A 27946-nucleotide genomic window follows, 5' to 3' on the forward strand; every position below is an offset into this window, starting at 1 on the left:
AAAATTCTACATAAATAAATATATAAAAGTGCAAATAAATACATAATTCACATATTACTGCATAAATAAATAGAATGATTAAAAGGAGATAAATAATTAAATGTTGAGGGAATAAAAAAAGAAATGCTAAACTAAAAGTTTTTCCCGTTTATACATTTTTTAATGTAGCTCCGTAATTTTTGTCCCTTGCGCAACATGCTAATGAGGGGGTGTCAATCAAACATCAGAAGGCGGTCTTTATGCCACCATTGGCTGATGGCTGTTGACGCCCTCCTCATTAGCATATTAGACCAAGGAAACGTTCTGTTTATTTTCTTTAATATTTTTTTATTTATTTATCTCCTCGCACATCTAATTCTATTTATTTATGCAGCAATATGTGTTTTTATTTATGTATAATTTTGTGTTATGTAGAAATGTATGTATTGTTTGTGCAGGTTTCGTCCTCCGCAGGTACTCATCATACTTTGCTATCGGTGTAATCTGTGTACAACGTTTGAAATAAAACACAATAAAACTGTTTATTAAATTCACCCGTGGTTTATTGACACAAAAGGTTGTATTACAGAGAAAGCACAGTATTGGAATGACCGTTCAGCCGGTCAGTGTTTTGGTGAATATTACGAACTTAGACTTGTGTAAAGATAAGGCATATACAGTCAATTATTGGGTTTGACACACAGAACCGTACAGTACAGAACTACAGCATCCTTCTAATAAAAGTAAAGCAGCGTTTCTTCCGTAATACTACAGTCAGATCACGCCTACAGCATACGCCGAGTCAATGACTTGCAGTTCTAAAACAAATATGTATATCGCCATCAGCCTAAATATCAGTGAGTGCACAGTTTTTTTGGTAAATGGGGTTATTAAACGATGGAAACGCACAGACACAGGGAAAGCTTGTTGTGTAAAGTGTACGGCTATGTTCGGAATGGCATTATTTCTACTATTGCTGCAGTATACTGTATCCCACAATGCATTGCGTTTTCCTTGACCTCCTGTTTCTTTCTCAACTCATTATTTGATTGAATCAAGCGAATCAAGCCGATACTGAAGTATCTTAAACTGCAGTTCACAGACTGGCCACTAGAGCGGCTCCAGAAGGAGCAGAATCTCATTGAGCTGATGTTAAAATGGCCAACTTTACAGCAGAAGAACACATGTTTACAGTCTGGGACAAACTGTGCTTTTGGGCTCTACGGCTAATGTTGCCCTTCATGACGACTGTGAGGGGGGGAATGTTTTTATAACTCATTCCTTTACATTATATAAAGCCTTACAGTTCTGCATAATTAAGGGCGTGGCCACTTTGAGTGACAGGTGGATTGCCGTTTGTCTGCTGTCTGTTAATCATCAGCTCCGCCCACGTCCATTTTCTGTTATCTGGGAGTGACGTGCGCTAACAAGATGGCGACGGCCAGCTCGACCCGACTTTACGCTTCAGAACTGCTCTTCAGATCCTATGAGTGATGTCACTATGCCCATATTATTGTACAGTCTATGGTTTGAACATGCGAAACAAGCTCCACGAACCGCCCAGCTAACATCCCCACAGCGGTTTGTGAAGGTTAAACGCGTTCTCATGATGTTCTTGGAACATCTTTGTGATGTTTTTATTGGATGAACGTTGAGAGAAAACATTCTGAGAACATCGTTATGATGTTTGTACTCAATGAATGTTATCATAATATTGACAGAAAATGAACAATGATATTTGCTGAACGTTATCATCAAAGTTCTTGGAATTTTGCAAATAAACGTTATTATACTAACATTATCCTCCCACCATCAGCGTCGGACCAATGATACTGGACACACTCACTGTTACCGTCTCTAATTCACCCTAACCGATAAACACTTATTAAACACACGTTAGATGCTTTATTTCAACTTTTCGAATATTTTATTGAAAATAAAAGCCTTTCTGATCAGATATGTGATGGGAAAGGGAGAAGAGCGAGTTCGGCAGAAGGCGATTCAAACACAGGTCGATTTGCGTCAAAGCCTTCCACATGATTGGTGCTGTAAATAATTCGCAGTCTTCCGTAATTTTGTCCGGCCCAACCAGACGTTAAGTAAACTCGGCGGCATATTTGCACTTGTTCTTGGGGGAGGAGCCACCCACCTTTCTTCATTCACCCATGGTTCTCACAACATAAATGTTAACTGCGTGGACACTGTATTATTTAAGAATGATCGTACACAATTACCGATGTATATATTGGCAATATTGAGTAAATAGTAAGCGAGTATTCCATTCCGAACACAGCCTGTGTGTAAGCCGAGTCGTGTGGAACCGCATCACGTGGTGTGTGGTCCTGAGCTGTACGGCGTGTGTTTGCGTGGCGATTGCGAAGTGTGTGTTCACAGGTGTGTGTGCAGGTGCGATCTGTGCGAGTGTTGCGCCGTCAGCGTGTGCTGCGCCGTCGGGTTCATGATGTTTTCGGTGATGTACGCCACCAGCAGACAAATGATGACCAGCATCACGCAGATGGCTCCGCCCACTGTTGTCATGGCGATAACGATGTCCTGCATCCCGCTGGGCTCCAGGCTGAAGTCCACGCAGGCTTCGGCCCGGTCGAGGGCGTAGGGGCGCAGGCAGAGGCGGTACGGCACGTTGGCGTGCAGCTCGGTGAGTAAGTAGTCCCGGCAGCTGCTGCCTAAATGCACGCCGGCGCATTCGAACTGCGTGTAGCTTCCGTTCCACCAGCAGCTGAGCCGGAACCCGCCCGCCTGACCCGCCCGCTTTGGTGGGGCGCGAGCCGCCCACTGAATAAACACACTTCCATTGGACAGGATGTTGGCCGTGAGTTGTCCATCGGGTGAGCTCACCTGTCGACAGGAAGCGCGGGCGCACCTGAAGTCCGGTTGGGTGTACCGGAAGCATAGACGCCCCGGGTCACCGGCGTCAAGAGTGCGGTAGGCGCACAGCGGCCCGACTTCCCCCAACACATGCCACTGTCTCACAGTAGTGCTGTTGTCCTGTAGCTTTGGTATCCGCTCAGAGTCTTTATTGGTGTTATTACTGTATTGCGCATCACGGGCGCCGCTGGTCCGGTTCGGTAAAGCGCTGCTCAGAAGCAGCAGAACCGCGAAGCAGCAGCGGAGGACAACCGATCCCTCACGGCGCGCCATGTCTGATTTATGGCTTAAATATTCACAGATGCGGAGAATACCGGAGCGCGTGCGGTCGCCATCACAGCGGTGCGCGCGACGACCTGCAAGAGAGAAAAAGAGCCCAGAATGAACCGATCTCAAACAGCGACACCGGCCTCGAGAACACAATCACGGCTGGATCTCTGAATACTACAGCTAAAACAACATCGACTGACGCCATTAACCCGCCTGATAGTGATTTGATGCGAGTAAAGATGGAGATGTAAAGATTACCTCAGAGAAAACCTTCCGCTGCACAGCCGCCGAGCGAGAGCGCGCATGTGTCTGTGTGCGCGCGGCGCGCGTTTTAATCACTATTATCACACATCCTCTCGCTTTTCATTCATTCTCGCTATATCTCTGTCATGAACCAGATATTTCATCAACTAAATTCTACAAAAGACTTACCATTTTTTTTTTAGAAATATGCTCTATCGTGAATGAAATGAACCGTGTTGGGGAAGATTAGCCTCATGTTGTTGTTATAGGCTTATTTCATGTTTTTGGTCCTTCCTGTTTTCCAGTAAAATTATGGCTTCATAAAGGGTTTTCATGTTGTTGTTTTTTAGTATTCTACCGAGTGGCAAATTTAACTATTAGGAAATTGGTCAAGCTCAGGGACTATATAATTATAATAATTATAGGTATTGTTCGGAGACTGTGAAGGTATTCCACCCTCTTAGGGACATATAGTTATAACAAAATGTTAATAATGTAAATGTTAAACAATAATGAACTTTTCCTGTTTAGTTTATTATGCAATCATAGTATTTTTTTTATTCTCGAAAAAATAACAAAACAATTATTGATGAATAGAATGTCTTGATTATTAAGTAAAGGTACTTTTTTGTGACCATTTTTCCCAACAGGATGGTAAATAATAACACATATGCTCAAAAACAAATGATGCAGATGCTGTTAATGCTCCTGACCTCCCAAAAGTGTGCCAAACATTTAATGTTGCTGTCAAATTATTATTTAAAAATTACTAAGTGGGTGAAACACAGATGTTAACAGGTTCTAATAGTGGATTAATTTATCATTTGTATTCCCCACACGGGCCAGCCTTCGCTCCCCACGGGCATCAATGAGCCTCGGCCGCCCATGACCCTGTGGCCGGTTCTCCACTGGTCCTTCATGACCCTGTGGCCGGTTCTCCACTGGTCCTCCATGACCCTGTGGCCGGTTCTCCACTGGTCCTCCATGACCCTGTGGCCGGTTCTCCACTGGTCCTCCATGACCCTGTGGTCGGTTCTCCACTGGTCCTTCATGACCCTGTGGCCGGTTCTCCACTGGTCCTCCATGACCCTGTGGCCGGTTCTCCACTGGTCCTCCATGACCCTGTGGCCGGTTCTCCACTGGTCCTCCATGACCCTGTGGCCGGTTCTCCACTGGTCCTCCATGACCCTGTGGTCGGTTCTCCACTGGTCCTTCATGACCCTGTGGCCGGTTCTCCACTGGTCCTCCATGACCCTGTGGCCGGTTCTCCACTGGTCCTCCATGACCCTGTGGCCGGTTCTCCACTGGTCCTCCATGACCCTGTGGCCGGTTCTCCACTGGTCCTCCATGACCCTGTGGCCGGTTCTCCACTGGTCCTTCATGACCCTGTGGCCGGTTCTCCACTGGTCCTTCATGACCCTGTGGCCGGTTCTCCACTGGTCCTCCATGACCCTGTGGCCGGTTCTCCACTGGTCCTCCATGACCCTGTGGCCGGTTCTCCACTGGTCCTCCATGACCATGTGGCCGGTTCTCCACTGGTCCTCCATGACCATGTGGCCGGTTCTCCACTGGTCCTCCATGACCCTGTGGCCGGTTCTCCACTGGTCCTCCATGACCCTGTGGCCGGTTCTCCACTGGTCCTCCATGACCCTGTGGCCGGTTCTCCACTGGTCCTCCATGACCATGTGGCCGGTTCTCCACTGGTCCTCCATGACCCTGTGGCCGGTTCTCCACTGGTCCTCCATGACCCTGTGGCCGGTTCTCCACTGGTCCTCCATGACCCTGTGGCCGGTTCTCCACTGGTCCTCCATGACCCTGTGGCCGGTTCTCCACTGGTCCTCCATGACCCTGTGGCCGGTTCTCCACTGGTCCTCCATGACCCTGTGGCCGGTTCTCCACTGGTCCTTCATGACCCTGTGGCCGGTTCTCCACTGGTCCTCCATGACCCTGCGGCCGGTTCTCCACTGGTCCTCCATGACCCTGTGGCCGGTTCTCCACTGGTCCTTCATGACCCTGTGGCCGGTTCTCCACTGGTCCTCCATGACCCTGTGGCCGGTTCTCCACTGGTCCTTCATGACCCTGTGGCCGGTTCTCCACTGGTCCTCCATGACCCTGTGGCCGGTTCTCCACTGGTCCTCCATGACCCTGTGGCCGGTTCTCCACTGGTCCTTCATGACCCTGTGGCCGGTTCTCCACTGGTCCTTCATGACCCTGTGGCCGGTTCTCCTCTGGTCCTTCATGACCCTGTGGCCGGTTCTTCACTGGTCCTCCATGACCCTGTGGCCGGTTCTCCACTGGTCCTCCATGACCCTGTGGCCGGTTCTCCACTGGTCCTCCATGACCCTGTGGCCGGTTCTCCACTGGTCCTTCATGACCCTGTGGCCGGTTCTCCACTGGTCCTTCATGACCCTGTGGCCGGTTCTCCTCTGGTCCTTCATGACCCTGTGGCCGGTTCTTCACTGGTCCTCCATGACCCTGTGGCCGGTTCTCCACTGGTCCTCCATGACCCTGTGGCCGGTTCTCCACTGGTCCTCCATGACCCTGTGGCCGGTTCTCCACTGGTCCTTCATGACCCTGTGGCCGGTTCTCCACTGGTCCTCCATGACCCTGTGGCCGGTTCTCCACTGGTCCTCCATGACCCTGTGGCCGGTTCTCCACTGGTCCTTCATGACCCTGTGGCCGGTTCTCCACTGGTCCTTCATGACCCTGTGGCCGGTTCTCCTCTGGTCCTTCATGACCCTGTGGCCGGTTCTTCACTGGTCCTCCATGACCCTGTGGCCGGTTCTCCACTGGTCCTCCATGACCCTGTGGCCGGTTCTCCACTGGTCCTCCATGACCCTGTGGCCGGTTCTCCACTGGTCCTTCATGACCCTGTGGCCGGTTCTCCACTGGTCCTCCATGACCCTGTGGCCGGTTCTCCACTGGTCCTTCATGACCCTGTGGCCGGTTCTCCACTGGTCCTCCATGACCCTGTGGCCGGTTCTCCACTGGTCCTTCATGACCCTGTGGCCGGTTCTCCACTGGTCCTCCATGACCCTGTGGCCGGTTCTCCACTGGTCCTTCATGACCCTGTGGCCGGTTCTCCACTGGTCCTCCATGACCCTGTGGCCGGTTCTCCACTGGTCCTCCATGACCCTGTGGCCGGTTCTCCACTGGTCCTCCATGACCCTGTGGCCGGTTCTCCACTGGTCCTTCATGACCCTGTGGCCGGTTCTCCACTGGTCCTCCATGACCCTGTGGCCGGTTCTCCACTGGTCCTCCATGACCCTGTGGCCGGTTCTCCACTGGTCCTCCATGACCCTGTGGCCGGTTCTCCACTGGTCCTCCATGACCCTGTGGCCGGTTCTCCACTGGTCCTTCATGACCCTGTGGCCGGTTCTCCACTGGTCCTCCATGACCCTGCGGCCGGTTCTCCACTGGTCCTCCATGACCCTGTGGCCGGTTCTCCACTGGTCCTCCATGACCCTGTGGCCGGTTCTCCACTGGTCCTCCATGACCCTGTGGCCGGTTCTCCACTGGTCCTCCATGACCCTGTGGCCGGTTCTCCACTGGTCCTCCATGACCCTGTGGCCGGTTCTCCACTGGTCCTCCATGACCATGTGGCCGGTTCTCCACTGGTCCTCCATGACCCTGTGGCCGGTTCTCCACTGGTCCTCCATGACCCTGTGGCCGGTTCTCCACTGGTCCTCCATGACCCTGTGGCCGGTTCTCCACTGGTCCTCCATGACCCTGTGGCCGGTTCTCCACTGGTCCTCCATGACCCTGTGGCCGGTTCTCCACTGGTCCTTCATGACCCTGTGGCCGGTTCTCCACTGGTCCTCCATGACCCTGTGGCCGGTTCTCCACTGGTCCTCCATGACCCTGTGGCCGGTTCTCCACTGGTCCTCCATGACCCTGTGGCCGGTTCTCCACTGGTCCTTCATGACCCTGTGGCCGGTTCTCCACTGGTCCTCCATGACCCTGTGGCCGGTTCTCCACTGGTCCTTCATGACCCTGTGGCCGGTTCTCCACTGGTCCTCCATGACCCTGCGGCCGGTTCTCCACTGGTCCTCCATGACCCTGTGGCCGGTTCTCCACTGGTCCTCCATGACCCTGTGGCCGGTTCTCCACTGGTCCTCCATGACCCTGTGGCCGGTTCTCCACTGGTCCTCCATGACCCTGTGGCCGGTTCTCCACTGGTCCTTCATGACCCTGTGGCCGGTTCTCCACTGGTCCTCCATGACCCTGTGGCCGGTTCTCCACTGGTCCTTCATGACCCTGTGGCCGGTTCTCCACTGGTCCTCCATGACCCTGCGGCCGGTTCTCCACTGGTCCTCCATGACCCTGTGGCCGGTTCTCCACTGGTCCTTCATGACCCTGTGGCCGGTTCTCCACTGGTCCTCCATGACCCTGTGGCCGGTTCTCCACTGGTCCTCCATGACCCTGTGGCCGGTTCTCCACTGGTCCTCCATGACCCTGTGGCCGGTTCTCCACTGGTCCTTCATGACCCTGTGGCCGGTTCTCCACTGGTCCTCCATGACCCTGTGGCCGGTTCTCCACTGGTCCTCCATGACCCTGTGGCCGGTTCTCCACTGGTCCTCCATGACCCTGTGGCCGGTTCTCCACTGGTCCTCCATGACCCTGTGGCCGGTTCTCCACTGGTCCTTCATGACCCTGTGGCCGGTTCTCCACTGGTCCTCCATGACCCTGTGGCCGGTTCTCCACTGGTCCTCCATGACCCTGTGGCCGGTTCTCCACTGGTCCTCCATGACCCTGTGGCCGGTTCTCCACTGGTCCTCCATGACCCTGTGGCCGGTTCTCCACTGGTCCTTCATGACCCTGTGGCCGGTTCTCCACTGGTCCTCCATGACCCTGTGGCCGGTTCTCCACTGGTCCTTCATGACCCTGTGGCCGGTTCTCCACTGGTCCTCCATGACCCTGCGGCCGGTTCTCCACTGGTCCTCCATGACCCTGTGGCCGGTTCTCCACTGGTCCTTCATGACCCTGTGGCCGGTTCTCCACTGGTCCTCCATGACCCTGTGGCCGGTTCTCCACTGGTCCTCCATGACCCTGTGGCCGGTTCTCCACTGGTCCTCCATGACCCTGTGGCCGGTTCTCCACTGGTCCTTCATGACCCTGTGGCCGGTTCTCCACTGGTCCTCCATGACCCTGTGGCCGGTTCTCCACTGGTCCTCCATGACCCTGTGGCCGGTTCTCCACTGGTCCTCCATGACCCTGTGGCCGGTTCTCCACTGGTCCTCCATGACCCTGTGGCCGGTTCTCCACTGGTCCTCCATGACCCTGTGGCCGGTTCTCCACTGGTCCTCCATGACCCTGTGGCCGGTTCTCCACTGGTCCTTCATGACCCTGTGGCCGGTTCTCCACTGGTCCTCCATGACCCTGTGGCCGGTTCTCCACTGGTCCTTCATGACCCTGTGGCCGGTTCTCCACTGGTCCTCCATGACCCTGTGGCCGGTTCTCCACTGGTCCTCCATGACCCTGTGGCCGGTTCTCCACTGGTCCTCCATGACCCTGTGGCCGGTTCTCCACTGGTCCTTCATGACCCTGTGGCCGGTTCTCCACTGGTCCTCCATGACCCTGTGGCCGGTTCTCCACTGGTTCTTCATGACCCTGTGGCCGGTTCTCCACTGGTCCTTCATGACCCTGTGGCCGGTTCTCCACTGGTCCTCCATGACCCTGTGGCCGGTTCTCCACTGGTCCTCCATGACCCTGTGGCCGGTTCTCCACTGGTCCTTCATGACCCTGTGGCCGGTTCTCCACTGGTCCTCCATGACCCTGTGGCCGGTTCTCCACTGGTCCTCCATGACCCTGTGGCCGGTTCTCCACTGGTCCTCCATGACCCTGTGGCCGGTTCTCCACTGGTCCTCCATGACCCTGTGGCCGGTTCTCCACTGGTCCTTCATGACCCTGTGGCCGGTTCTCCACTGGTCCTTCACCCCACAAGAGCTGCAGTTTTGGAGATGTTCTGACCCAGTCTCTAGCTGTCACAATCTGGCCCTTGTCAAACTCGCTTAAATCCTTACGCTTGCCCTTTTTTCCTGCTTCTAACACATCAACCGACTCCTGGCCACCCCACTGGCCACCCCATGGCCAGTATAAATTTTAGTAGCATCAGTTATGCATTTCATCCCTAATGCACAGCCAGGCAGGCAAGCCGCTCTAGACCTTCGAGCACACACAGTCCGCCCTGCTTTTCCCCAGTAACTGTTTTGTTTGCAATAAATGTACACCTTATGCCAAATATAATTGCAAAATAAAACAGAATTGTTGTCCAACTCAAAATGTTAACTGTACTGTTATTAGTCTATGCACATTATATAATTAGTAAGATTAAATATAACACAATAAACCAAAGTATATCAGTAGGAGTTTCCTTAAGTCTTTCTGATAGTTTTCTACAGGCCGGTTTACTACACCAGTAGAATACAATTCTGAAATTATGGTTTCTAGTTTTGGTGTGCCACCCCAAGATTTCAAGTGGCCGCATCTGGCCACCCCTATGAAAGATTTCTGGAGGCGCCACTGACTCTGAGGACAAAATGTTCACTTGCTGCCTAATATCAGATCATCAGTGTTATTCACCGTCAATAATGTTATGCCTGATGGTGTATAGAGAGAGAATTTGCAATATAATACTATTTATTCTATTATAATTTCCGCCATGTTAGGTTTATAGAACAACAGGTGGCGGTTTTAGAGTGCCCTAGTGAGGGTTTATGGTCGATGTCGGATTCAGCCTCTGTTTGTGTAATTAATTTAGCATTAATTTAGTGTTTGTGCTTCTTCGCTGTGTTTGAAGTTTGAATATGGCGCCATCTAGTGTTCATCAGCGGTAGTTCAACAACATATTGAAGCACTTCTCAGAGACCCAGAGGGAAATCTTCAGAGCATTAATGATCAGCACTGCATCATCAGAAGCTCTTCAGGTAAATAACAGAGGCTGACACACCTGCGTAAGAGTGACGTGCGCGCGCACAGAAAGAGCTGATCGAGTCACACACACACACACACACACACACACACACACGCAGATGATCTGGAGGATCGAGTCAGCGCTTCTCTAATGATGAAGCAGAGATAACGAGACCCTGAGGGCGTCAGCACACACACATTCATCAGACTCTCCGGGAAATATCAAAGTTTCCGTTCAGACACGAACATCGAGACCTACACAACACCACAACACATTTAAACGCGCTGTCACACTTCTCATTTACCCAGTTATGATCTAAGAACGTTGCGCCGACATTCCCATTAAGTTGTGAAAACGTTATTTCTTAAATTAAAAAAAACGTTAAGGGGACATTCCATTTATCATTCTTCAAACATTAGGGACATTTTACTTTTTGAATTTGAATTTATTTTATGTATTTTATTATATTGAATTTTAATTTAACGAACATTGGAACACACACGTCCAACTAAAACATTTCGGCGGGAAAACGAGCGTTACTAACGAACGTTTGCTCATAACGAGAACCTTCCCTGTCAGCCGCGAAACACCACATTAAAAGCTAAATTAACTATTAAACACAAATCAATTAATAAAACAACAAAAATGTAAGCGGCAACAACAAAATAGTTTAAGTCGATAGAAAGTGTCCTGCAGTTTCACTGACCGCTGGACGCTTAACTTCACACTGTCATTAAACTGAGTTTATCGCCACTCATGCATTTAATAATTGATTAATGATTAAAATCCCAAAGGCCTCGAAAGCCTGAAGAACTGCAGAGTTTAATGGAGCCTGATAACGCGAGGCATCTGAGCGTGTGCGCGTGCGTTTATATCCCGCGCTGAGGCGAGCGCGCGCGACACAACGACCATGGACAGAGCGCGCGTCCAGACGGACAGACAGACGTGAGACAGACGGACAGACAGACAGACATGTCTGAGGTCCTGACGGTGGACGCCATCCTCTTCGGCCTGCTGGTGTTCTCCGGGATCATAGGAAACATCCTGGTCATCTGTGTGGTGCAGGGCCGTGCAGAGAGTTCGTCAGGGGCAGGGGCTCAAATGTAAAAAAGGGGCAATATATAAATTATATATATATATATCCTTATGCTCATCAAGCCTGCATTTATTTAATCAAAAATACAGAAAAAACAGTAGTCTAATATTGTGAAATATTATTATATATACTTTTTAACTTTTTATTAATCAAAGAATCTTGAAAAGAGTATCGCAGTTTCCATCATTGACATTAAATCCTCATATTAGAATGATTTCTGAAGGATCATGTGACACTGAAGAGTGGAGTAATGATGCTGAAAATACAGCTGTGATCACAGGAATAAACTATATTTTAAATTATTTTAAAATTGAAAAACATTTTTTTTATATATTTCGCAATATTGCTGTTTTTTTAATCAAATAAATGCAGGCTTGATGAACATAAGAGACTTCTTTCATAATGCTACATAATATTAAAAAATGGTAATAAGTCCTTTCCTTTCATGTAACCATTTCGCCAGCCTACACTTCGCTTAATAGGCCTGTAGGTGCCGGTGGCACTTGGGTTTTGTTAACTTTGATAGTTTCATGAAATAGTAAACGGTGTATCAATACAATATACATAAATACAAGTGAATTCAACACTACTTACCATTAATGCGACGTTTGCTGCTGTGGTTTTGTGCAGGGATTTGTTTGTTGTCAGTTAAAATCCATTTTGTCAGTGATGCAATTTATAAAATTAGACAAACCGCAGGAAATCGTTCCACAAACGTTAGTTCGTCTGTCCATGTAATTTTCAACCGATTTATGAATAAGAATAGAAAATTACCGTTTCACATCGCCCAATGGAATTTGAACTTGCTTTGCCAGATCACGATTGGTTGGTGTATATACATGACAAACGGGCATTGGTGAATTGTGTAATACTTTAAAATATATAGCTAATATATAGATTTGTAATTAAATCAACACATTAGCTCTGATTATGGATGAAAAAAAAAACATTGGCTTACTTTTTTCCCGCGAGGCCACACACTCTCTGAAAGGACCATATTTGGCTCGAGAGCCGCTTCCGAACCGTGGAAAATCAGCTGTCAATCAAAACGCACGCGACCCATAGCAACGCGTTACGGCAACGCCTCAACAGAAATTGTCCGACTTTTGAGCCGTTCGTTACTATTGTATACATTGTCATGTTATAATAATTACATTTATTTAGTTTTATTGACCACGATATTATCATTGATATTTGTCTGAGAGGGGCACTTTTGATTCATTTTGAAAAAGGGCAGGGGCTCGAGCACCCAAAGCCCCCCCCTCTGCACGTGCCTGGTGTGGTGAGACAACTATCAGTCTGACTGTCAATCATAATTACAGGAACAGTCGAAGTTAGGACATACTCTGTCATATTTATGAGATACAAGTTGAAAATATGAAAATTTATGAGATGAAAAGTAGAAATTATGACATTCTAAGTCATACTTATGAGATAAAAGTTGAAAATATACATTTTATGAGATGAAAAGCAGAAATGATGACATTTTATGAGATGAAAAGTAGAAATTATGACATTCTAACTCATATTTATGAGATAAAAGTTGAAAATATGACATTTTATGAGATGAAAAGTAGAAATTATGACATTCTAACTCATATTTATGAGTTGAAAGTTGAAAATATGACATTTTATCAGATGAAAAGTAGAAATTATGACATTCTAAGTCATATTTATGAGCTACAATTTGAAAATATGACATTTTATCAGATGAAAAGTAGGAATTATGACATTCTAAGTCATATTTATGAGCTACAATTTGAAAATATGACATTTTATCAGATGAAAAGTAGAAATTATGACATTCTAAGTCATATTTATGAGCTACAATTTGAAAATATGACATTTTATGTGTTGAAAAGTAGAAATTATGACATTCTAAGTCATATTTATGAGCTACAATTTGAAAATATGACATTTTATGTGTTGAAAAGTAGAAGTTATGACATTCTAAGTCATATTTATGAGCTACAATTTGAAAATATGACATTTTATGCGTTGAAAAGCAGAAATTATGACATTTTATGAGTTGAAAGTTGAAATTATGACATTTTATGAGATGAAAAGCAGAAATCATGACATTTTATTACAACCCCAAATCAGAAAAAGTTGGGACAATATGGAAAACGCAAAAAAAGAAGAAAAAAAAGAAGTGATTTCTAAATTTACTTTGACTTGTATTTCATTGCAGACAATATGAACACAAAATATTTCATGTTTTGTCTGGTCAACTTCATGTCTTTTGTAAATATGCATCCTTTCCTGTCATTCAGACCTGCAACACATTTCAAAAAAAGTTGGGACAGTAAAGCATTTACCACTTTGTAATGTTGCCATTCCTTTTCAGAACACTTAAAAGACGTTTAGGGACTGAAGACACCAAGTGATGAAGTGTTTCAGGTGTAATTTTGTCCCATTCTTCCTGCAAACAAGTCTTAAGGTGGGCAACAGTTCGGGGTCTTCCACACATTCTCTATTGGAGACAGGTCGGGACTGAGGCAGGCCAGTCAAGTGCCCGAACCCTCTTCCTCCACAGCCAGGACTGCAGAATGTGTGCAGAATGTGCTTTTGCATTGTCTTGTTGAAATATGCATGGACGTCCCTGGAAAAGATGTCTTCTTGAAGGCAGCATATTATGCTCCAAAATCTCTATGTACTTTTCAGCATTAATGGAGCCTTCACAGAAGTGCAAGTTACCTTTGCCAAGGGCACTGACACAACCCCATACCATGACAGACCCTGACTTCTGGACTTGTTGCTGGTAACAGTCTGGATGATCCTTTTCTTCTTTGGTCCAGAGCACACGGCGTCCATTCCTCCCAAAAAACACCTGAAATACTGCTTCATCTGAGCACAGTACACGTTTCCACTGTGTGATGGTCCATCCCAGATGCCTCGAGCCCAGAGAAGTCGACGGCGCTTCTGGACACTGTTAACATAGGGCTTCCTTTTGGCACAGTACAGTTTAACTGGCATTTGTGGATGTAACTGCATATTGTGGAACTTGACAAAGGTTTGCCAAAGTAGTCCTGAGCCCATGTGGTGATATGGCTTCTAGATGATGACGATTCTTGATGCAGTGCCGCCTGAGGGATCGGAGATCACGGTTGTTCAGCTTAGGCTTGCGCTCTTGTCCTTTACGCACTGAAATTCCTCCAGATTCCTTGAATCTTTTAATTATGTTATGCACTGTTGAATGTGAAATATCCAAATCTCTTCCTATCTTTCTTTGAGGAACATTGTTTTTAAACATTTCAATAATTTTCTCACGTATTTGTTGGCAAACTGGCGATCCTCTGCCCATCTTTGCTCCTAAAGGATTAGACCTTTCTTGGATGCTGCTTTTGTACCAAATCATAATTACAATCACCTGTTGACATCACCTGTTTCAAATCACATCATTATTTAACCATTTTACCTCATTACTAGCCCTAAATTGCTCCTGTCCCAACTTTTTTTGAAATGTGTTGCAGGTCTGAATGACAGGAAAGGATGCATATTTACAAATGACATGAAGTTGACCAGACAAAACATGAAATATTTTGTGTTCATATTGTCTGCAATGAAATACAAGTCAAAGTAAATTTAGAAATCACTTCTTTTTTTATTTATTTGCGTTTTCCATACTGTCCCAACTTTTTCTGATTTGGGGTTGTAGATGAAAAGTAGAAATGATGATATAATAAGTCCTATTTATGAGATAAAAGTTGAAAATATGACATTTTATGAGTTGAAAAGCAGAAATGATGACACACTAGATGATATGTATGAGATGAAGCAGTGATGTCACACTGAGATGGAGTGGTCACATGATGGCGTGTGGTTTGTCAGGTGTTCCAGGTGTCGAAGGAGAGCTCCGCCCGCCACCTGCCGCCCTCTGACATCATCCTGGTGAACCTGTGCCTGGCGAACCTGCTGACCTCGCTCTTCCGCACGGTGCCCATCTTCGCCTCGGACCTGGGCCTGGAGGTGTGGCTGTCGGCGGGCTGGTGCCGCCTGCTCATGCTGCTGTGGGTGTGGTGGCGGGCGGTGGGCTGCTGGGTGACCCTGGCCCTCAGCGGCTTCCACTGCGCCACCCTGCGGCGGGCACACGTCTCCATGGGGCCGCAGGGGCAGCGGCGCGAGCGGGTGCGGGTGTGGGCGCTGCTGGCCGGCGTGTGGGCAGTGAACCTGCTGTTCTCTCTGCCCGCGCTGGTCTACACCACCCGGGTGCGCGGGAACGCCACGGTGGAGCTGATGGTGATCAGCTGCACCACCCGCCCGCTGCTGGGCTGCGTGTGGGAGTTCCCCAGCGCCCGCCAGGGCCACGCCTTCGCCTCCGCCTCGCTGGCGCTCAACGAGGTGCTGCCGCTGATCCTGATGGTGGGCGCCAACCTCGCCACGCTGCACGCGCTGGCCAAGCACCTGCGGGCGGTGGCGGCGGGCGGGGTGGAGCTGCAGGGCTCCAGCGAGCGGAAGGCGGGTCACGTGATCATGGCCCTGGTGGCGCTGTTCGTGGGCTGCTGGGTTCTGCAGGTCGCCGCTGTCACCTACTACAACCACAACGGGGGGGCACACGCCGAGGGCCTGCTGACCGTGGCACACTTCTCCGCCTCGCTGTTCGTGGGCTTCAGTCCGATGGTGGTGGCGCTGGGGCACGGGAAGCTGAGGCGGCGCATCGGCGGGATCCTGCGGCGCTGGGGGGGGCACTGGGGGCACTGGGGCAGGCGGCCCGCGGAGAAGAAGAAGAGCCCGCAGGAGAAGAGCCCGCAGGAGAAGAGCCCGCAGGAGAAGAGCCCGCAGGAGAAGAGCCCGCAGGAGAAGAGCCCGCAGGAGAAGAGCCCGCAGGAGAAGAGCCCGCAGGAGAAGAGCCCGCAGGAGAAGAGCCCGCGCCACAGCGGACAGACCATCAAGACCAGCAGGAGGAACTGAGGCGGAGACACACACACACACACACACACACACACACACACACACACACACACACAGCAGTTGAAAAAGCAGAAATTATGACATTCTAAGTCATTAATGAGATGAAAGTTGAAAATATGACATTTTATTAGACAAAAGTAGAAATTATGACAAATTCATATTTATGAGATAAAAGTAGAAATTATGACATTTTATGAGATAAAAAGTAGAAATTATGACATACTAAGTCATATTTATGAGATAAAAAGTAGAAATTATGACATACTAAGTCATATTTATGACACACACACACGAGCTAATGAGGATGGACACACACACACACACACACACACGAGCTGATGAGGATGGACACACACACACACACACGAGCTGATGAGGATGGACACACACACACACACACACACACAAGCTGATGAGGATGGACACACACACACACACACACACACACACACACAAGCTGATGAGGACGGACACACACACACACACACACACACACACACACACACACGAGCTGATGAGGATGGACACACACACACACACACACACACAAGCTGATGAGGATGGACACACACACACACACACACACACACACACAAGCTGATGAGGACGGACACACACACACACACACACACACAAGCTGATGAGGATGGACACACACACACACACACACACACACACACACACACACAAGCTGATGAGGACGGACACACACACACACACACAAGCTGATGAGGATGGACACACACACACACACACACACGGGCTGATGAGGATGGACACACACACACACACAAGCTGATGAGGATGGACACACACACACACACACAAGCTGATGAGGATGGACATACACACACACACACAAACACACGAGCTGATGAGGATGGACACACACACACACACACAAGCTGATGAGGACGGACACACACACACACACACACGAGCTGATGAGGACGGACACACACACACACACACACACACACACAAGCTGATGAGGATGGACACACACACACACAAGCTGATGAGGACGGACACACACACACACACACACACGAGCTGATGAGGATGGACACACACACACACACAAGCTGATGAGGATGGACATACACACACACACACACAAACACACGAGCTGATGAGGATGGACACACACACACACACAAGCTGATGAGGACGGACACACACACACACACACACACGAGCTGATGAGGACGGACACACACACACACACAAGCTGATGAGGACGGACACACACGCACACAAGCTGATGAGGACGGACACACACACACACACACACACACACGAGCTGATGAGGATGGACACACACACACACACACACACACACACACACAAGCTGATGAGGACGGACACACACACACACACACACACGAGCTGATGAGGATGGACACACACACACACACACACACACAAGCTGATGAGGATGGACACACACACACACACACACACACACGAGCTGATGGACACACAATGGTAATCTTTATGTCCTAGTAATGATATAAAATGGCAAAACTGTCATTTATTAAAATAAACTGTGTCCTAATTTTCATTTAATGGCATAGCTTTGACTTTTATCTCATAATTTTGAATTTTTTGTCCGTTTCAACTTTTCATCTCATAATTTATACTCAGTATGTCCTAATTTTAACTTTTTGTCATAATTATCACTCACTATATTATAATTTAGACTCATCATTTATACTGTCCTAATTGTAACTTTTTATGTCCTAGTTATGATATAAAATCTAAATAATAATTTATACTGAGTATGTCCTAATCTTAACTATTTATGTCATAATTATCATTTAGTATGTTATAATTTTGACTTTGTATGTCCTTGTAATGATATAAATATGACTTTGTATGTCATAATTATGACTTATATTGCCAAAATACCATTATTTTTTTACTTTTTTAAACCTCATAATTTAGTTTTTTGTTTTTCGGTTTCAATTTTAGTATTTAGTAAAAATTTAGACAAAATAAAATGTCAAAAATATGACTTTGTATGTCCTAATTATCACTGATATTGCCATAATGTCATCATTGTTACTTTTTCATCTCATAATTGTGATTTTTTGTCCGTTTTTCCATCTCATCGTTTATACTGTCCTAGTTTTAACTTTTTATGTCCTAGTTATGATATAAAATCTAAAAAATGTTCACTTTGTATGTTATAATTATGACTTTTTATGCCATCATTTCAACTTTTTTCTCATAATTATAACTGTGCCCTAGTTTTGATATAAACTGTTGAAATCATCACTTATATTGCCATAATTGTTACTTTTTAATACATTTTTTTTTGTCAGTTTCAACTTTTCATCTCATAATTTATATTTGTCCCTTAATTTGTACGTTATACTTGTCCTAATTTTAACTTTTTGTCATAATTATCACTTTGTATGTTATAATTTCGATGTCATATTCATCATATTTCTACTTTTTTGCCGTAATTTCAACTTTTATCTCATCATTTTGACTTTTTGTCCCCTAGTTTTGATATAAAATGTTTAAATGATCATAGTATGTCCTAATTATCACTAATATTGCCATATTTTTGAGTTTTTAATCTGATAATTATGACTTTGTTTGTCATAATGTTTATCTTTTCCTCTGATTATGTCAAGCGTGTGGCAGTAATGTGTGCTTCCAGAGATAAGATCATTAATCAATCAATCTGAGCTTCATCTCCAGTGTTTTATTGAAATAAATCTGGTTTGGAGCACAGATCTGTTACTGGAAAACTCTGTTTATTTTCTGTAGGTGTCATAAAGCACAATGAACATGACTTAAACACACACACACACACACACACACACACACTCTCTGACACAAGTTTAATCAGTCAAACGGCCTCCAGCGACAGACAGAAGACAGATAAAGCCCTCCAGAGCAGCGGAGGAAGTCCAGGTGTGTGAGATCTGAAGTCCAGGTGTGTGAGATCTGAGGTCCAGGTGTGTGAGGTCTGAAGTCCAGGTGTGTGAGGTCTGAGGTCCAGGTGTGTGAGATCTGAAGTGCAGGTGTGTGAGATCTGAAGTCCAGGTGTGTGAGATCTGAAGTCCAGGTGTGTGAGATCTGAGGTCCAGGTGTGTGAGATCTGAAGTCCAGGTGTGTGAGATCTGAGGTCCAGGTGTGTGAGGTCTGAAGTGCAGGTGTGTGAGATCTGAGGTCCAGGTGTGTGAGGTCTGAAGTGCAGGTGTGTGAGATCTGAGGTCCAGGTGTGTGAGGTCTGAAGTGCAGGTGTGTGAGATCTGAAGTGCAGGTGTGTGAGATCTGAAGTGCAGGTGTGTGAGATCTGAAGTGCAGGTGTGTGAGATCTGAAGTGCAGGTGTGTGAGATCTGAAGTCCAGGTGTGTGAGATCTGAGGTCCAGGTGTGTGAGGTCTGAAGTGCAGGTGTGTGAGATCTGAGGTCCAGGTGTGTGAGGTCTGAAGTCCAGGTGTGTGAGATCTGAGGTCCAGGTGTGTGAGGTCTGAAGTGCAGGTGTGTGAGATCTGAGGTCCAGGTGTGTGAGGTCTGAAGTGCAGGTGTGTGAGATCTGAAGTGCAGGTGTGTGAGATCTGAAGTGCAGGTGTGTGAGATCTGAAGTGCAGGTGTGTGAGATCTGAAGTGCAGGTGTGTGAGATCTGAAGTGCAGGTGTGTGAGATCTGAAGTCCAGGTGTGTGAGATCTGAGGTCCAGGTGTGTGAGGTCTGAAGTGCAGGTGTGTGAGATCTGAAGTCCAGGTGTGTGAGATCTGAAGTCCAGGTGTGTGAGGTCTGAGGTCCAGGTGTGTGAGATCTGAAGTGCAGGTGTGTGAGATCTGAAGTCCAGGTGTGTGAGATCTGAAGTGCAGGTGTGTGAGATCTGAAGTGCAGGTGTGTGAGATCTGAAGTGCAGGTGTGTGAGATCTGAAGTCCAGGTGTGTGAGATCTGAAGTCCAGGTGTGTGAGATCTGAAGTCCAGGTGTGTGAGGTCTGAGGTCCAGGTGTGTGAGATCTGAAGTGCAGGTGTGTGAGATCTGAAGTCCAGGTGTGTGAGATCTGAAGTGCAGGTGTGTGAGATCTGAAGTGCAGGTGTGTGAGATCTGAAGTGCAGGTGTGTGAGATCTGAAGTGCAGGTGTGTGAGATCTGAAGTCCAGGTGTGTGAGATCTGAAGTGCAGGTGTGTGAGGTCTGAAGTGCAGGTGTGTGAGGTCTGAAGTGCAGGTGTGTGAGATCTGAAGTGCAGGTGTGTGAGATCTGAAGTGCAGGTGTGTGAGATCTGAAGTGCAGGTGTGTGAGATCTGAAGTGCAGGTGTGTGAGATCTGAAGTCCAGGTGTGTGAGATCTGAGGTCCAGGTGTGTGAGGTCTGAAGTGCAGGTGTGTGAGATCTGAAGTCCAGGTGTGTGAGATCTGAAGTCCAGGTGTGTGAGGTCTGAGGTCCAGGTGTGTGAGATCTGAAGTGCAGGTGTGTGAGATCTGAAGTCCAGGTGTGTGAGATCTGAAGTCCAGGTGTGTGAGATCTGAGGTCCAGGTGTGTGAGATCTGAAGTCCAGGTGTGTGAGATCTGAGGTCCAGGTGTGTGAGGTCTGAAGTGCAGGTGTGTGAGATCTGAGGTCCAGGTGTGTGAGGTCTGAAGTGCAGGTGTGTGAGATCTGAGGTCCAGGTGTGTGAGGTCTGAAGTGCAGGTGTGTGAGATCTGAAGTGCAGGTGTGTGAGATCTGAAGTGCAGGTGTGTGAGATCTGAAGTGCAGGTGTGTGAGATCTGAAGTCCAGGTGTGTGAGATCTGAGGTCCAGGTGTGTGAGGTCTGAAGTGCAGGTGTGTGAGATCTGAGGTCCAGGTGTGTGAGGTCTGAAGTGCAGGTGTGTGAGATCTGAAGTGCAGGTGTGTGAGATCTGAAGTGCAGGTGTGTGAGATCTGAAGTGCAGGTGTGTGAGGTCTGAAGTGCAGGTGTGTGAGGTCTGAAGTCCAGGTGTGTGAGATCTGAGGTCCAGGTGTGTGAGGTCTGAAGTGCAGGTGTGTGAGATCTGAGGTCCAGGTGTGTGAGGTCTGAAGTGCAGGTGTGTGAGATCTGAGGTCCAGGTGTGTGAGGTCTGAAGTGCAGGTGTGTGAGATCTGAAGTGCAGGTGTGTGAGATCTGAAGTGCAGGTGTGTGAGATCTGAAGTGCAGGTGTGTGAGGTCTGAAGTGCAGGTGTGTGAGGTCTGAAGTCCAGGTGTGTGAGATCTGAAGTGCAGGTGTGTGAGATCTGAAGTCCAGGTGTGTGAGATCTGAAGTCCAGGTGTGTGAGATCTGAAGTCCAGGTGTGTGAGGTCTGAGGTCCAGGTGTGTGAGGTCTGAAGTCCAGGTGTGTGAGGTCTGAGGTCCAGGTGTGTGAGATCTGAAGTCCAGGTGTGTGAGGTCTGAAGTCCAGGTGTGTGAGATCTGAAGTCCAGGTGTGTGAGGTCTGAGGTCCAGGTGTGTGAGGTCTGAAGTCCAGGTGTGTGAGGTCTGAGGTCCAGGTGTGTGAGGTCTGAGGTCCAGGTGTGTGAGGTCTGAGGTCTATCCGGAGGGCCAGAGGTGGGTCAGGATGGCCTTGAGGAAGGCCCGCAGTCTCCGGTGTCCCACGGCGAGGACGATGGGCGAGAGCGCGATGAAGCTCATGTTGGCGAAGCGAGCCACGATGAGCAGGAACTCGGTGGAGGATCCGCGGTTATAGTTGAAGTAGTTGACCGAGATGACGTTAGTGCCCCAGGACGAAATGAAGAGGACGTTGAGCGCCAGGATCACCTGAGCAAACACACACACACACACACACACACACACACACACACAAGCTCTGTTAGCAGAGGTTCATCTGAGTCATGTTTCACATGTTTTAACATTTAATCTTCTTCAACTCTGGATTGTTGGAAAGACTCGAGTCTGTGATGGAAATGATATCCAGAACCCAAAGCCTTCATAACTCACAGCCGGTGTTGGGGTAACGCATTACAAGTAACTTGAGTTACATAATAATATTACTTTTTCCAAGTAACTAGTAAAGTAACGCATTAGTTACAAAGACAAAGTTACTTTTTCACATTCGTTTGACTGACAGCTCTCCTGTCCTCATGTTGAGAGTTAGTGCAGAGGCGTGTGTGTGTGTGTGTGTGTGTGTGTGTGTGTGTGTGTGTGTGTGTGTGTGTGTGTGTGTGTGTGTGTGTGTGTGTGTGTGTGTGTGTGTGTGTGTGTGTGTGCGTGTGTGTGTGTGTGTGTGTGTGTGTGTGTGAACATGATGGTTATTGTAGTTCTAGACTAAATGTGAGCATTTATTTATCTCACTTGCACAATAAAGATTCTGTTCTCCTCAAAATGAATAAAATCAGTCAAATGCTAAATCAGAGTACTATACAAACCTCCAATAATTAAATGTTAAATAAAACAACTATTTTTATGCATAATCTACTATAATGCATAAAAAACTTTTTTCTCCTGCATCCTTTTCCTCCATTATCCAGAGCTGCGCCCTCTAGTGTTCATGAGGGAATCTGCATCTTTACCTCAGCCTGGGGCGCATTATTTACATTTTGGTATGAAGAGGTCTTTACCGTTGCACAAAAATATCACTTTTTTGTTATAAACAAAAACAAAAGCAAGCCCAGCCCAGGTGAGAAAAAGTAACGCAAAAGTAACGTAACGCATTACTTTTCTTAAAAAGTAACTAAGTAACTCAATTAGTTACTTTTTAAGGGAGTAACACAATGTTGTAATGCATTACTTTTCTTAAAAAGTAACTAAGCAACTCAATTAGTTACTTTTTAAGGGAGTAACGCAATATTGTAATGCATTACTTTTCTTAAAAAGTAACTAAGTAACTCAATTAGTTACTTTTTAAGGGAGTAACGCAATATTGTAATGCATTACTTTTCTTAAAAAGTAACTAAGCAACTCAATTAGTTACTTTTTAAGGGAGTAACGCAATATTGTAATGCATTACTTTTCTTAAAAAGTAACTAAGCAACTCAATTAGTTACTTTTTAAGGGAGTAACACAATGTTGTAATGCATTACTTTTCTTAAAAAGTAACTAAGCAACTCAATTAGTTACTTTTTAAGGGAGTAACGCAATATTGTAATGCATTACTTTTCTTAAAAAGTAACTAAGTAACTCAATTAGTTACTTTTTAAGGGAGTAACGCAATATTGTAATGCATTACTTTTCAAAGTAACTTTCCCCAACACTGGTCCAGGGACTCACTTTAGCCGCCCGCCGCTCCGCTGGGATCCGCGTGACCACCGGCGCGTCCTGGCTCTTTTTGGCGGCGTTGCGTGTGTGTCCGTGAGAGTACAGCGTCAGCAGGGAGCCCAGGTTAGTGATGTTCATCAGGAAGATGGGGATGGACTCGTGGATCACCATGGAGGAGGTGGCGAAGGCCAGGCCGCTGTAGACCGACGGGAAGTCCCAGATGCAGCCCATCAGTGGCCGAGTGGTGCTGCTCACCAACATCAGCGTCTGCAGACAAAAGCAGATATTATGACATTTTATGAGATGAAAAGTAGAAATTATGACATTCTCAGTCATATTTATGAGATGAAAAGTAGAAATTATGACATTCTCAGTCATATTTATGAGATGAAAAGTAGAAATTATGACATTTTAAGTCATATTTATGCGATGAAAACTAGAAATTATGATATTTTATGAGATGAAAAGTAGAAATTATGACATTCTCAGGCATATTTATGTGATAAACGTTGATATTATGACATTTTATGATATGAAAAGTAGAAATTATAACATTCTAAATCATATTTATGAGATCAAAGTAGAAATTATGAAATTTTATGATAAAAAGTAGAAATGATGACATACTAAGTCATATTTATGAGATGAAAAGTAGAAATTATGACATATTAAGTCATATTTATGAGATAAAAGTTGAAAATATAACATTTAATGAGATGAAAAGTAGAAATTATGACATTTTATCAGATGAAAAGTAGAAATTATGACATTTTATCAGATGAAAAGTAGAAATTATGACATACTAAGTCATATTTATGACATGAAAAGTAGAAATGATGATATTCTCAGGCATATTTATGAGATGAAAAGTAGAAATTATGACATACTAAGTCATTTTTATGAGATGAAAAGTAGAAATTATATTTTATGAGATGAAAAGTAGAAATTATGACATTTTATGAGATGAAAAGTAGAAATGATGACATTTTATGAGATGAAAAGTAGAAATTATGATATTTTATCAGATGAAAAGTAGATACTGATATTTTATGAGATAAAAGTAGAAATTATGACATACTAAGTCATATTTATGAGATAAAAGTTGAAATTATGACATTCTAAGTCATATTTATGAGATGAAAAGTAGAAATTATGACATTCTCAGTCATATTTATAACATGAAAAGTAAAAATTATGACATTTTAAGTAATTTTTATGCGATGAAAACTGGAAATTATGATATTTTATGGGATGAAAAGTAGAAATTATGACATTCTCAGGCATATTTATGTGATAAAAGTTGATATTATGACATTTTATGAGATGAAAAGTAGAAATTATAACATTCTAAATCATATTTATGAGATAAAAGTAGAAATTGTGACATATTAAGTCATATTTATGAGATGAAAAGTAGAAATTATGACATATTAAGTCATATTTATGAGATAAAAGTTGAAAATATAACATTTAATGAGATGAAAAGTAGAAATTATGACATTTTATCAGATGAAAAGTAGAAATTATGACATTTTATCAGATGAAAAGTAGAAATTATGACATACTAAGTCATATTTATGACATGAAAAGTAGAAATGATGATATTCTCAGGCATATTTATGAGATGAAAAGTAGAAATTATGACATATTAAGTCATATTTATGAGATAAAAGTTGAAAATATAACATTTAATGAGATGAAAAGTAGAAATTATGACATTTTATCAGATGAAAAGTTTAAATGATGATATTTTATGTGATGAAAAGTAGAAATTGTGACATACTAAGTCATATTTAAGAGATGAAAAGTAGAAATTATGATATTTTATGAGATGAAAAGTAGAAATTATGACATACTAAGTCATATTTATGAGATTAAAACTAGAAATGATGATATTTTATGAGATGAAAAGTAGAAATAATGACATTCTCAGGCATATTTATGATAAAAGTTGAAATGACATTTTATGAGATGAAAAGTAGAAATTATAACATTCTAAATCATATTTATGAGATCAAAGTAGAAATTATGAAATTTTATGATAAAAAGTAGAAATGATGACATGCTAAGTCATATTTATGAGATGAAAAGTAGAAATTATGACATATTAAGTCATATTTATGAGATAAAAGTTGAAAATATAACATTTAATGAGATGAAAAGTAGAAATTATGACATTTTATCAGATGAAAAGTAGAAATTATGACATTTTATCAGATGAAAAGTAGAAATTATGACATACTAAGTCATATTTATGACATGAAAAGTAGAAATGATGATATTCTCAGGCATATTTATGAGATGAAAAGTAGAAATTATGACATATTAAGTCATATTTATGAGATAAAAGTTGAAAATATAACATTTAATGAGATGAAAAGTAGAAATTATGACATTTTATCAGATGAAAAGTTTAAATGATGATATTTTATGTGATTAAAAGTAGAAATTGTGACATACTAAGTCATATTTATGAGATGAAAAGTAGAAATGATGACATACTAAGTCATATTTAAGAGATGAAAAGTAGAAATGATGATATTTTATGAGATGAAAAGTAGAAATAATGACATTCTCAGGCATATTTATGATAAAAGTTGAAATGATATTTTATTAGATGAAAAGTAGAAATTATGACATTCTAAGTCATATTTATGAGATAAAAGTAGAAATTTTGAAATTTTATGAGATAAAAAGTAGAAATGATGACATACTAAGTCATATTTATGAGATGAAAAGTAGAAATTATGACATAAGTCATATTTATGAGATAAAAGTTGAAAATATGAAATTTTATGAGATGAAAAGTAGAAATTATGACATACTAAGTAATATTTATGAAATGAAAAGTAGAAATTATGATATTTTATCAGATGAAAAGTAGAAATGATGACATTCTAAGTCATATTTATGAGATAAAAGTTGAAATTATTATAATTTATGAGATGAAAAGTAGAAATTGTGACATACTAAGTCATATTTATGAGATGAAAAGTAGAGGCCAGGCCGCTGTAGGCCGACGTCGTGGAAGGGTCGAAGGTCAAACGAGGTCCTACACAAGTTACATGTTGCTCATACACACACAGACTGACCTCGGTGGAGTTCTCGTCGCCGTTCTTGGAGAAGATGAACGCGGGGATGGCGTAGATGAGATTGAGGCTCCAGACGAGGCAGAAGCCGATGACGAGGGGTTTGGGGGGTCCGCGGGGCCCGTGGAGGCTGATGACGGGCGGGGCCACTCGACGCAGAGTCTGGAAGTGGAACGCGCTCAGGAAGAACGTGGACCAAACGTTTGCAGAGCGGAGCCAAACCCAGATGCCCATCATCACGTGACACATATCTCTAGTGAGGAAGATCTGTGAGGAAACACACATTGACGTAAAACAAGAGTTCCAACCACAGGAAACACAGAACCATTCTCAACACGAACGCAACAAATCTCTGGCAGATGTCTTGATTACAGTCCAACTGGTTTGATTGTTCTGATCAATCGATAACTCATCAATAGACCCGTGAAACAGAGACAGCGGGTTGGGTTCTCCCTCCTTACAGTGGTTTCGGCCGTAGAGATTGAACCCAAACTGCAATCCCATCTCCATACCTCAACGTCTATCCATTGACTAACAGATACGCTTCCCTCAAGAGTCCGTCCATGAGTCAGCCGTACCTCCATCCCCAGGTCGGACACCATCACCACCGTGTTCCTCACCAAGGACACCATCAGGTTGGAGAAGGCCATGTTGACCAGGATCACGTCAGAGCTCCGCACGACCCCGGCCTCCCGCAGAAGGCTTTCTCCGACCACTGCGATGACGGTGGAGTTGCCCAGGTTCCCCAGCATCACCAGAATCACGTAGAGGGCGAAGTAGAACGGGGACGAGGAGATGCGCTGACCCACACTCGGGGCTTTTCCTTGAGGCGCCATGAGTTCAGACGTCTTCAATCATAAACGCAGCTTCTCTCAGAACGTCTCAGTGATGCTGTACGTTCTCCATCCCAGCGCCTCGCTCTCCACCCAGCGCCCGCAAGCCCCTTTTATGGACCATGGTTACCAAATAGATCTCAAGCCAAAACAACATCCGCGGTCCTGCTGTCATAGGAGAAGACGCGTGAATGGCAGGTCAGATTCCACCAGAGATATGGATGTTTTGGGACACATGAGCTGATCTTGCATCTTCACGCCTCAGGGATTAACGATCCCCACCAGGTTAATTAAACTCTCACTAGTTAGCAGACTAATTCATTAGTAAGCCCACCACAATTCCACAGAGTCTGGCTCCAACCAAAGACTTGGAGCTGTGGTTTAACAACTTTTGTTTGTCTTTAGTTCTTTGTACTTTCTAGTCAATCATCTCGAACACATAATCTATCATGGCAATCATGATGATGCTTCCGTTTTATTTCAACTCTTTTAGAAGCAGACTAGCTCTTTCCGCACTGTTGGCGTTTGTGCGCGTCCAAGA

General features: G+C 45.3%; 3 protein-coding genes across 3 annotated transcripts; 1 reads left to right on the forward strand and 2 right to left on the reverse strand.

The window, feature by feature from the left end:
- Nucleotides 1-526: 526 nt before the first annotated feature.
- On the reverse strand, nt 527-3445 carry fndc10 (fibronectin type III domain containing 10). Its single transcript, XM_079808451.1, has 2 exons — nt 3394-3445; nt 527-3221 (listed from the first exon to the last, which is right to left on the reverse strand). The coding sequence occupies exon 2, from the start codon at nt 3136-3138 to the stop codon at nt 2368-2370; it is 771 nt and encodes a 256-aa protein (XP_079664577.1). The 5' UTR covers nt 3139-3221; nt 3394-3445; the 3' UTR covers nt 527-2367.
- A 7818-nt stretch (nt 3446-11263) lies between these two features.
- Nucleotides 11264-16298, forward strand: ora4 (olfactory receptor class A related 4; the record flags this gene model as incomplete). Its single annotated transcript, XM_079807977.1, has 2 exons — nt 11264-11350; nt 15219-16298. The coding sequence occupies 2 exons, from the start codon at nt 11264-11266 to the stop codon at nt 16296-16298; spliced, it is 1167 nt and encodes a 388-aa protein (XP_079664103.1).
- Nucleotides 16299-21818: 5520 nt separating this feature from the next.
- Nucleotides 21819-27408, reverse strand: LOC307120803 (olfactory receptor class A-like protein 4; the record flags this gene model as incomplete). The annotated part of the gene is made up of 4 exons (XM_079807978.1): nt 21819-22046; nt 23496-23750; nt 26576-26839; nt 27085-27408. 4 exons carry the CDS (start codon nt 27406-27408, stop codon nt 21819-21821), a joined length of 1071 nt encoding a protein of 356 aa, XP_079664104.1.
- Between the last annotated feature and the right edge of the window lie 538 nt (nt 27409-27946).

The sequence above is a fragment of the Gobio gobio genome (assembly GCF_949357685.1).
Source record: "Gobio gobio genome assembly, chromosome: 24".
In the NCBI taxonomy this organism is placed as follows: Eukaryota; Metazoa; Chordata; class Actinopteri; order Cypriniformes; family Gobionidae; genus Gobio; species Gobio gobio.

Excerpts from the sequence above, each read along its gene's own strand:
- fndc10 (XM_079808451.1), bottom strand. The coding sequence starts at position 3,138 with ATGGCGCGCCGTGAGGGATCGGTTGTCCTCCGCTGCTGCTTCGCGGTT.